This window comes from Meles meles, chromosome 9, assembly GCF_922984935.1.
Source record: "Meles meles chromosome 9, mMelMel3.1 paternal haplotype, whole genome shotgun sequence".
Lineage (NCBI taxonomy): Eukaryota > Metazoa > Chordata > Mammalia > Carnivora > Mustelidae > Meles > Meles meles.
In genome coordinates, this window is record NC_060074.1 from 83,224,742 (window position 1) to 83,237,573 (window position 12,832).

The 12,832-nt window shown below is 37.7% G+C and overlaps 1 protein-coding gene across 8 annotated transcripts in view; it reads right to left on the minus strand.

Annotated features, from left to right (window-relative positions):
- MBD5 (methyl-CpG binding domain protein 5) overlaps positions 1–12,832 on the minus strand; it is a 486,733-nt gene that overhangs the window by 10,014 nt on the left and 463,887 nt on the right. For all 8 annotated transcript variants that reach the window (XM_046019814.1, XM_046019819.1, XM_046019818.1 and 5 more), the window contains one exon: positions 3,919–3,992. In XM_046019814.1, the coding sequence (XP_045875770.1) occupies positions 3,919–3,992 (74 nt within the window). The remainder of the gene's footprint in view (positions 1–3,918; positions 3,993–12,832) is intronic.

Genomic DNA, 12,832 nt, shown 5'->3' on the forward strand with positions numbered 1-12,832 from the left:
CCTCAATACATATATATTAGTATTTCTTTTGTGATTAGGCTGTAATAGGTGTATCAGTTTAAAAATATTTATTGTGCAGTATGATTGCAGAATATTGAAAATTAAAATGACTACATAAAATTCTAAGCTTCAAAATAGGGTGGTAGAATGCTTCAACTGGCAAAAATATCTCATAATTGTGTTTTCTTCACCTGTATCTTATAATAAAAATAGCTGTTTACTAACTACTTACCATGTGCCACATACTGTGCTGAGGCATTTTTTTTTTTAAAGATTTTATTTATTTATTTGACAGACAGAGATCACAAGTAGGCAGAGAGGCAGGCAGAGAGAGAGGAGGAAGCAGGCTCCCTGCAGAGCAGAGAGCCCGATGCGGGGATCAATCCCAGGACCCTGGGATCATGACCTGAGCCGAAGGCAGAGGCTTTTACCCACTGAGCCACCCAGGCACCCCTGTGTTGAGACTTTTTTTAAATTATCTATATTATAACAATGCTAAGAGGTAGATATTAATATACCCACTTTAGGAATGAAGGCTCAGAGAGGTTAAGCAACATGCACAATGGCACACAGCTCTAAAGTGGCAGAAACAGGATTTGAACTCAGGCCCCAAACCAACCTCTTAACCATCTTATTCCAAATTCTGCCTTTCTTTTTCAGTTGCTTCTTCCCTCCTTTTCTTCTGTCTACAAAAGCAGTCAAATCTTTGTCATTTTCATGTTATTTTTCAGGAACTTTTCATATTAAGGATAGGAACAAGCCTAATTGATTTATGTCAGCTCTCTTAATTCCATATTTATTTGCTCTTCAACCATGGCCACTTTGTTTTTACACCTTCCACTTCATTGGAAACTGTTTTCACTAAGGTTGCCAGTAGCCTTTAAATCGCCCCGTCCAATGGAGATGTCTCAGTTCTTGTCTTAGGGGACTGCTGTTTATCATTCTATCATTCTAGAAGCTTTTGGTCTTTGGTTTCTAACATCCTATTCTACTGACCCCCACCCCTGCCCCCATTCTCTTCCTCCTCTTTGATTTTTCTCATCGTCTTCATTATCTCTAGCAAATGTTCAAATGCCCAAGTGGTTCAATCCTTGGCCCACTGTTCAAATGGGCCAAAGAATCTCTGTGTGATCACAGCCATTTTTACATAGTCAAATACTGCTTCTTCCCAGTGTCAGAGACAGTCCATAGGTACCCCATGTAACTTAACAGTCCCCCCTGCCCCCACCGTATTCTCCATTTCAAATAGTGGTTCTACCACACACCAAGTCACCCTGGTAAAACCCTGTAAGTTTCCTTGATTGTTTACCCTCCATATTCCAAACAATCACCACGACGTTCTCTGAATTTTACCTTCTAAATATTTCTACAGTACATTCCTCCTCCTCCATTCTCATCACTCCCATCTGGTTTGAGTCCTCATCCTCCCTTGACTTGGGAGGCCTCCCAAACAATGTCCCTGTCTCCAATACAGTTCCCCTAAAATTTATCCTCCATATAGACATATCTAAAGTGAAAATCTAACCACCTGTCCCCTCAGGCACTTCCAATAAGATAAAGGAGTGTCTGGGCCCTCACTAAGCTCTTCACGACCTGATTGCTGCTTACACCTTGGCTGCATCTCTTAAAATTTCCTGACTGTAGCTTTACAGTGCCCCAAATCGGACTGCTGATCTCGTCTAAATGCTATCCCACCCCATGCCGTCTTGGTCCTTATTTCCTTCGCCTGGCTAATACCTATCCAGTGTGTATGGCTTAGCTCTGATATCACCTCTCGAAAGTTTTCCTGTACCTGAGTTTAATGCCACTTCTCTATGATGCCCAAGTATACAATACATATCGCTGTCATTGCAATTTTAACATTTTAATTGTTTCTGGATCTGTCTCCTTGGCTCAACAATGAGCTCCAGGGACTCAGCACAGATTTTTGCTCAATTAGTCTCCTTAAACTGGGGAATAACTATGATTGAATGAATGAATGAATGAATGAATGAATGGGTTCAATGGATCATTTGTCACTCATGTGACTTTCAACTAATTATTTAAGCTATTTGGGTCTGAATGTCCTCATCCATACATGGGCTTAGTAATTCTAGCTCATTTTGTGATTGGGAGAATAAAATAATGGATTTTAAATAGCATATGCAAAATGTAAAGTATTCTATTGGGAATTTGTAAGGCAAGTCAGTCTGCATAGGCAATAGCATGACAAATAAGGCTGTTTTTACTAAAATTTGCCTCTTAGTTCCTTCTTTTACATCTCTAACTCGCATTCTGAGTTTATGGTTTCATGACATTTCCTTTAGATAACGCCACTTAGGACCCACGTAAATTCACCATAACTAGTAAACTAGCTTAGAAGAAAAATAATTTCAAATTGCTATTTATTACTTACTACCTTTCAGAAATTGATTAATACCAAATTTATGGGGGAAAATACAGCTTATTTCAAGGCAGTACATTTAAATATTTTGAAGTATTAATTCATTTCTGTGTTATTTGTTGTTTTGGATATTTTGCACATCATTCAGCTAAGTGGCATATCTCACTGGAGGAAAGATTTTGGGGATCTTTGACGTCAAAAAAACAAGTACTGTTGAATATTCCATAGCAAGTGGCCCATTGCAAATTTGTGATGTAGGTAATTTGCAATTTCCCTCCTTTCATCCAGAACTTGGATTAATTTTGTGGGCCTTATCCTACCACAAATCTCTGCATAGTCAGAGTAGAGGGGGCTGACCTCACCATATTCTTTATCTTTTCTGTAGAGAATCCAGCAGTTCACTAGGCCATCGCCGCAATCATTGCCAACATGCTACCTTCAAAAGAAGTCCCCAGCATAAGTGCACAGGAGTTTACCTCTTGTGGTTGGCATCTTTTTGTGAAGCAGTTTATTGAGCTAAAGAATCTCCCCAAGAGTTGTTGAGTTCTGAAAGATCACCTCTGGCCCACTAAGAAAGAGTGTTCTCTAATAGATACTGCTGATACTATGTATGCAAGATACACTACTAACACACTACTAATCATTCTCCTAATTCTTGGGTGTTTGATAATATGAACATTTTAGTAACTGAACAGGCATGTAAATTATATGTATTTTTGAATAACTTTCCGTGTGCATATATAAAAGCACATTCGTAGTTCTCTAACTTAAAATGAAATAATAATTATGAGATGCAAAACTATATTGTATTACAGTTGGAAACTGTGTTTCAAACATTATCTACCTGTCCATACAATATCACCCAAAATATAAAGATCTAGAAATACTGGAATAATAGTGTCTCAAAGTACAACTTCTTTTTATAATTCCAAAGAAAACCTGTTATTCCTGCTCTAAGAAAAAAGAATTACTTACTATCACTTTGACTAATAGTAAACCTGCTAAAATTATTTACCTGTGTACAGTTGGGGGTAACTCCCATTCCTACTCCCAAAGGGATAGACTTTAATGACATTTTTATTTTTCTCTTTTATTTATTTTTTAAGTTTTATTTATTTATTTATTTAAGTAATCTTTGTACCCAACAGGGGGCTTGAACTCATGATTCCAAAATCAAGAGTCCCATGTTCTTCTGACTGAGCCAGCCAGGTGCTCCTTGCTACACGTTTAGGAACTATTTAATTGCTATGAGAGTGTTTCTTTCCCAGTAAATGAGAGGGATGGAGGTGGAGGGAGTGAGGAAAGAGCTCACGAAGTGGGAAATCCCCCACACAGTACAAATTGTTAAGAAAAGAAAATATTTTCTGTGATAGCTAATTTGAATTAACTATAATGGTCTTCTTGGGTGATAACTACTAAAATGTCCTTGGCGAGCCCTACCGTGGACAAAATTAGTGAGATTTTCTTTTGAACAAACACTAGGAAATTATATCCATGAAAAACAAAATGGTGGGGAAAAAAAATTCGGTGCTTACTTTCTGTTCCTTTTCCGGGCTCGGCTGTAGGCTTCTAAACCTTCTGTTAGTGTCTTCAACTTCTCGGGCTCCACCTGAGTGAAGGCATGAAGACCAAACCATATTACCCAGACCTGCAATTGTTAACAGCATTTTTACTTTCCTGCTGGGGGAAGGGAGGCTTAACTTTCACTGCCCTGTCAAATGTCCTGCCCTTGCTCAGGCAGAGGTTGACTGTGTGGCTCCAGGCTGTAACATCAATGGAAATGAAAGATAGTCTGACTTTTCTACTGTCAGCATTTTGAAAATAACATTTTAAGAACAAAATCTGGACTTTAAATAACCTTCAATTCACAAAATCATAAATCAGAGATCCCTGGTTTGCTTTATCTACTGCCTAATACTCAGTAACTGCAAATTTGTACTCTGTCAGGGGAGGACAAGAGCAGTGGTTAGTGAAGGAGGTGGGCTTTGGAGCCAGTAGGTGGAAGTATGAATCTGACCTGCTCACTTTCTAGCATGAATGAAACACTCAAATGTTCTGGGCCTCTTTCCTCCTCTTTAAAAATGAGGGCAGTAATACCTACCTTCCGGCTAGAATTGCTGGGACAATCAAAATGCAGCAAATCAGGTTGAACACAGCTAAGCAGAGAGTCACTATTATTACCTAGTAGTATTGGGCTCTGCATAGGCCACAGAATGAGTGGGATGTAGGCTACCATAGTCCTTCCAGTCAAGGGAAGAGGGTGTGGCTACAACTTAAGGGTTCGTCCTCTCCCTTCTCACTTTAACACTGCCAAGAATCTTGCTGCTTCATCACCCTGTGGCCACCAAATGGTGATGGGGGACTTGTGGGGGTGGCGAGGTGCAGCCTTTGAACTTCCCCCCAGTAATCTCTATCATGGTTCTTGAAGCCACCCCTCCAAGATAAACAATTAATAAATAGGAAAACTTGTATGTGACTTGTGAGTAAAAACACCTTTAGAAGAACATTGCTAAAAAAAAAAAAAAAAGAAAGAAAAGAAAAGAAATTGCTATTTTTATTGATCTTAAAAAAAAAACAATGTAAGTAAAAACAGTGTTGCTTGCTGTGTAAACACAGCTTCAAGGCAAGTCTCCCAGCCATTGCTTAACCCAGTTTTTTCCCCAACCCTAAGCTACTTTTATATCTAAATTTGAGAGGTTGCCAAAATCCCTCATGGTTAAGAAAATAAATACTAAGAAGCAAGGAATTATTCTTTCTCTTGAAATCTCCCTAACTCATGAATATCATTTATCAATAATTTTTCTTTGACCCCTTCAAATTGAGTACCCAGTAGTGAGTAACAAAGTGTTGCCTTTATCAAGTTTGAAAACAGGCATTTCTAAATAGTCAATGAGAAAAATAGTAGAATAATGAAAACATTTTCCTTTTCATGATTTTTGTATTTTGTCCTGGAGGATGCAAATATCTAATATACAGTACATTGGGGACACCTAATTTCTTGTGTGCTAGAACAAGAGATAATTTTGTTCTAATAACACTTCATGGAAGGCATGAAGAAAAGCGTCTTGCTGAAATAACTGGAAACTCTTAAGTAAGATGAATATATCCATGTGTTGTTTAAAAAAAAAAAACTGGTGCCCGGATACATTCTCACATTTCATGTTAGAAAAGAGGTTTCATCTTATATTCATTCACATGAAGAGAAAATGAAAGATATTTCACACATTATATTTATGTAATCTATGGCTAATTCCACTTATATTTAAATGATTCTCCCACCCCCATCCTTGGCAGTAGGAAGGAAGCTCTCTTATAACATAAACTTATAGGAGATACAAACTGGTGTAGTGAAAGGTCTCAAAGGGATTGATACAAGCAACAGAAAGAGTCATAGTGAAACAAAGCATGACCAATATAAAGACTTACCTCACTGGTCTTAATTCTTAAAAACTATGTTAGGTACAACTATTTTTTTAATCTTCAATTTTAATGTTTAAGTAAGGAATAAAGGGCAATAAAAACATTTCTTAAAAAAACATTTCTTGTGCATTTATTATGGAAAAAGCACTCTTTTATCATTTAGTATGGTAATAGTGCAAACTAGTATTATTTTTGTTATTTTACAGATGGGAGTCAGTGAATTTAAGTAACATGGCCAGCACTGAAACTCAGGTCTGACTCCAAAGTGCTCAACCTCTCCACCACACCAACTACAATATACATTGAAGTATATAATCATTTTACACACACACACACACACACACACACACTAAAAAAAATTGGTCAAAATATTTTAAAACAAATTAGAAATTTACAGAAATTTAGATAATACATGCCCAAAATTATCTTTAAAAATTTTTTATGCTTGGATAATTTTCTGGTGATTTTTCTGAACTAATTCTCTACTGCAATTTTTTTTCCATTTAAATTGACTCTCAGGCTGTAAAGTACTCTATAATGAACGATATTATTTATAAAGGAGTCAATGACCTTGAAAAAGAAAGCAATGATGGTGCTTTCTGAAACTAAATACAAATAAGATACACATCACAGTTTATTTCTGATATGACAAGATCATACATATCCAGAGATAAATGTTTAGCTTATTTTGTTTCAGAATTTTAGTACTCTCCTGAATTGTGAAATATATGAAGAGTGTATGTTTTTTATAGGGAATTATTCATGCACTTATGAAATATTCAAGAAACTCTTTAAGGATACTCCTGCCCCCTAAGATAGTATCAGAGGAGAACAAAATAAATTCAATTTCTAGTCAAACAGAAATCATATTTAATGATTTAATGAATACTCAGTCATAAAGTATTTAGCTAACTTATAAATGAAGAAAGTACTGAGAAATCAAATACAGCAATGTAACATTAAAAAGGATAAACACACAAATATTTCTATAAACCTTACTGCTAAAGTTATTTATAACTTTATAAGTTAGTTATAAAACTAACTTACTTGCTGAAGGAGCAAGTAATTTAAAACACTTAATACTTTGTCTGTAATTATAACCTTATATTCCTGTACATTCATAAGCCAGGACTTCCATAAATGACTTAACTCCTGTCTTGGTGAGAAATCATGGGAGGACTTTATAATGTACTTTTACTCATAATAATGCTCGCTCTAATAATGATGATGCTAATAGTAATGACCAATATGGTATAACTCTCTGCGCATATGTCATTTAAGGAATAGAAAAAATTACCAAAATTTATATGTATTTATAGTTCACATATTATCTCATGTACAAATATACACACATATTGAATATTTTTTTGACTTCAAAACCCTCTTTCACTCATTCATATTCTTTAGGTACCACAATTCTTCAACACAAATAGTCCTATGGCCTGTTCAGTAGGGTTAGAAACATACCCAGAAATGTACCCATATACTCCTAGAGGGTGGAAGTTTAAGACTTTTCTGAAAAAGTCTGAATCTCTAGTTGCTTATTTTGTTCATAAGGCACATATAAAATTTGGTAATTTAATTAAGTTTGATCTGGGGTCAACGCATTAGCACGTAGTCTATCTTAGAAGTAACTTAAATCTACGACAAAGGGAGACACAAAGCTTTCAAAGAACCAAGCCGAACCTCTGAAAGTGAGGGAGAGTATGTATTAGAAAAGCCTGGATCAAAGATCCTAGGTCACTTTTGAATAGAGTCCATTAAGTAAAGATGATGTAAAAGTTTCCTGCAGGCTTTAAACCTGATAACAGATTGAATTTCTGTGTGACTTACTTGGCTGCTACTTGGTTGTGAGGCAAAGCTGTCACACAAAGGTCAAAGGACAGAGTACAAGTCACATCCCAGGTTTCATAAGAGAGGCAGGACAGCTGTCAGGACAGCTGAACTTGAGCCGCTTTTTCTTTTTTTACGTCTTTTTTCATGTCATAGCCTCCTGTTGTTGGGGGAATGGTACTGTGCAGAGTACTAAGCTTAGAGTTAGGAGACTAGGGATGGGGCTGGCTTAACTGCCTGTCACTGCTCACTGTATCCTTAGGAACGCTACTTCGCTGAGCTTCAGCTCCCTCAGCTGTAAAATAGGGATGGTTGTGCACATCTTCACGGGTCACTGAGAGAGTCTAGAAAGACAATGAAGTGCTTTGTAAAGACCAAAGTACTCTTTACCAAAGTGTCATTAGTGGCATGTGAAACAAGGACACATCTCTAAACATTTTTAATATTATATAGCCATACCAGTTTATATTAGAAAATTTATACCTATAAAAAAATTATACCTATAATTTCATATGTATTATATCTTAGAATAAGACTGAAAAGTTATTTGAAAGTGGCTCAAACGGTGCCTAGATCATGAGTCCAAAAAGTCTTTGTTGATTAAATAAATAAGTAAATAAATAAGTAAGTAAATGAAGCTGAAAAAAAATTTAAACTAAGTTATAGTACAGGGAAAATGCAACGTTATTTTTGGGTTTGTTTTTGTGAGGAGGGGCAGAGGGAGAGGGAGAAAGAGAATCTTAAGCAGACTTCATGCCCAGTGGGGAACCTGACACAGGGCTCAATTTCACCACCCTGAGATCATGATCTGAGCTGAAATCAAGAGTTGGAACCTTAACTGACTGAATTACCCAGGAGCCCCTAAAGGAACACTGCATGCATTATTCCTTTTTTTTACAGAGAGGTGGCGGTGGGTGGGGGGGGGTAGGCAGGGAGCAGGTAACTTTAGCTGAAGCCTGGGAAATACAGCCCTGAAGCAATAAGCAAATATGAGACATTGGTTCATTATTGTCAACATTAATTAACATTAATTAAACAGCAAATATTTTAAAAAATCTTCCTCCTGAAAAAGTCCTGCTAAGTTAAGGGCAATACTGCAATATTTTCAAAATATTGACTTACCTGTGACAGTAAAGGATGACCCTAATTTTCCGTCAGTAGTACTCATGGAAAAATTCCTAAAGTGAATCCCCTTTTTTTTCAAATGAACTTGCCAAATACACATTAATGATTTGTCTGTGGCATTATCTGAGGCTTTGTGTGCATGTGTGTGTGTGTGTGTGCGTGTGTGCGTGTGTGTGTGCGCACGCACTTCCTTTCCTCTTTACTTGGGAAACAGGGTTTTAAGTAATAGGAAAGCAGACTATAGGACTAGAGTAAATCTATTCTAAATGTACAACAGAGTTCATATTGATCCACCACCCATACATGCAATTAAATGTTTTGGGCAAGCTATTTCTAAAGCAACACTGTTTAAACGTTTGTGTCAGAAGCATGTACTGCCTCAGACCAAACTCCATTTGCGACTGTCCTTTTGAAAACTGTACCAACCAGCTCAAGAACTCCGTGTGGGTCTCCGTTGTCTGTAAATGGAGATAAGCCTCCTTTTCCTTTTTATCCTTGTTCAGGGGGAAAAGGTTACAATATCCCACAGTTCACTTCAGGGACATTCACCATCTTACCTAAGCTTTTACTCTATTTGGTCTTTCTGCTAATATTCGCATTTTTGGTCTTACCCAGTTCTTCACTGTTACTATCTTCCAAATTTCATCAGGCACTGACTTCATCAGCCTGGCTTTTGTCGTGCACATTACTTCTCAACATCATCCTCCCTTTTCAGGGCAATCCTGTTGCTACAGAGCATTGATCGCCCCTGCCATCCCACCAGCCACAAGGCAGCCCAAATACTGTGGTTGGTGATCAGGTGTAGAGACAAGGATTCATTCCCAACAGCAGTTAAGGAGATATATAAGGCAGGGGCAATACACAAAGCACACTTTCAATGGAGAATTATGGTACCAAAGAATACAAACAGCTAATGCTGATAATCAAGCACAGAAAGAATGTTCTTCAAAGTAGAATGTTTAAACATCAAAAGAGAGCTCAAACTTCAGTTATACATCCCTATCCAATGGTCAGCTGTCTTTGGTTATGTTTCACACTGTCAAATGTGTGTGTGTGTGTGTGTGTGTGTGTGTGTGTGTGTGTGTGACACTCACCTGACATATAGAAAGTGGACTGTCCCCAAATAAGTTTGGTTATGAGTTTTAAAAATGATGAGTTTTGTCTCATTTGAATGACTTGACTATTCGGAGAAATATTTTTATCTCTACCTGTCAAATATAACTGCATGAAAAAAGGCAAAGTGTTATTCAAAAGAGAGAGCACCCTGCCCACTACTTTTAAAAACACGTCTTCGGGAGCGCCTGGGTGGCTCAGTGGGTTAAGCCTCTGCTTTCCCCTCAAGTCATGATTCCGGGGTCCTGGGATCGAGCCCCGCTGGGATCGAGCCCCGCATCGGGCTCTCTGCTCAGCAGGGAGCCTGCTTCCTCCCTCTCTCTGCCTGCCTCTCTTCCTACTTGTGATCTCTGTCTGTCAAATAAATAAATAAAATCTTAAAAAAAAACCAAACATATGTCTTCATTTATTCATGTGGTGTTGCACTGAAATGTACAACTTTTCTGGGTAATCAGAGGTCTCTACCTGTCCAGCAACAACCAGCATTTCCCTGAAGAGAAAAATTGTGGTGCCAGCCTAGATATAAATCCTTTCCTAAATTTGGCTCAAGTTAGAATACACATTGTATATAAGAGCAATGAAATATGAAGACCAATGGGAAATGTCCAAAAAGATTAAAAATTATGTACTAAAAAAAGAATTTTATTTTTTGATTATCACTTGAGTGTCAATACTTTTAGGTTAATTAATGTAAGATCAGAGAGGGCAGATGATAATTACAAAATATATTTAGAAAAGAGGGGCACTTTTCCTATTTTTAACTAATTACTGGAACAAGTACATAAAGATAACCACTTTTCTCCACAGTTGCAATGGCTTAAAATGTTTGCATGTTGGGGTGCCTAAGTCAGTTAAGCAGCCACTCTTGATTTCAGCTCAGGTGTCCTGGGATTGAGTTCCCCATCAGGCTCTGCACTCAGCAGGGAGTCTGCTGGAGACTCTCTTCCTCTGACCCTCCTTCCTGTGTGCGTGCTCTCTCTCTAAAATAAATAATCTTAAAAAAAAATGTTTGCACTTTACGGTGGATAGGTGTAATGCCAGCGGAAGCCCTTTCCCTTTCCAAGAATTCCCTAATAACGTTCCAAGAACTGGCAGTGCTTTTCTCTGGCTGCGATGATGTACTGGAACACAGCACTGAGGTCTTATTCTTGGCCACTGAACCTTAACTATAAAGGATTCATGGTTTAAGAGAAACTTGCATCATTTATTTAGAAAAAATATGAATCCTTTCAGACCATTCTTCATTACAAACTGATAACCAAAGGAAGGAACGTGTTAGAGAGTAAGGAGATACTACTTTTGGAATGGTATAATACCAGACACATAATATTCTTTGGTGTTTCACATAGCTTCAATATTGGGACAGTAGTCTTTAGGGGCGATCAGCCCAACTTTCCATGTACTGTTAAACATCTCTACTCACTAATATTGTTGTATGTGTGGGGGTAGGGTAGGAAAGTAAAGGAAGAAAGTCTGTGTTGGTATTTTTTAGAAATCTTGTTGGGAGAGGGAGTTTCAGGCTCACTGAACAAAGTGCTTGAAAATGCTTCCAAGTAGAACTCCTACTTGAAATGAACAGCTAATAATAAGTTATAATCAGATATGCCAATTTGTATGCAATGTGCTGAACTTCATTAAAAAATGGTTATAGGGGTGCCTGGGTGGCTCAGTGGGTTAAAGCCTCTGCCTTTAGCTCAGGTCATGATCCCAGGGTTCTGGGATCAAGCCCCGCAACAGACTCTCTGCTCAGCAGGGAGCCTGCTTCCTCCTCTCTCTCTTTGCCTGCCTCTCTGCCTACTTGTGATCTCTGTCAAATAAATAAATTACATCTTTAAAAAAAATGGTTATAAACTATTTCATTCATAATATATTCATTATAATCCTTTCACTCTCTACCTGTTTAGTAAATCCTTTATTCACGGATAATGCCTAGGTAAACAATAACTAAACTCAAATCACCACAGTTCTGGAGTGGTGACACCCAAATTAATAAGGTTGTCTAACAAAAAGAACAGGGGCAAGGAGGATAGTTTTTACTGAGACTCTTTTGTGTGCTGGATAATCTATTTATGGAATCTCATTTAACTCTTAAAACATCTTCTGAGTAGGAACTGATACTCCATTCCCACTTGAGAGGTGAAGAGGTGGCAGCTCAGGGAGATTAATACACCTACCCAGCAGCATTTAGGGAACAGATAGAGCTGGGATTAAGCTCATGTGAGAATGTCCAAAGCTCGTGCCTCTTTCTGCGTTCTCTCTAGTTCTCTGAAGACTATGTTCATACGGTGTTTGATGTTTTGGAATGAAACCTCTTAGGAAGCAATCACCAAAAGTGCAGAACAGTTCTAATGCATTATTAGTAATGCTGCTAGTCTTAATACCCCACCAAAGATGAACAATGCCTTCCTAAGATCATAAACTGACCAGGTCATTTACTATCATGACAGTCGGCTAGAGTATCAACTTAAGAACAACATGGACATCTCAGCCCCAGGCCGGTATCAGTGTTCCAGTCACAGCACTGATCTGTTTGTCCAGAGGCCACCCATGCAACCTAAAAGCAAGAGAGGTGCCCAGCTTACTTTGAATCAGTAACCTGCAATCCTGTTAATTCATTACTTTTTAAAAAAATTTTGCCTGCTTCTGAAAAGAATTTGAAGTGGTTTGGTGAGAACAAAGGCTGCAACAGAAAATAAATGATAGGTTTGTGCAATGTGGGGGGTGGGGAGAGATAAGATAATAAATCTACTCTAACACTTGAGTTAACATAGATTTTATCTGGAGGGATCTGACAGAATCTTGGATTAATTTACTTTGTGGACATGGACATAGTATGAAAAACTGAGAATCTAAAAAGGTTTAAAATGATAATGTGTAAGAAAGTTGTTTACTAAACCTTTTCTTCTGAGATACTACAAAGATAAACACTAGGGGGATGCGGTTCCACATTCCACATTA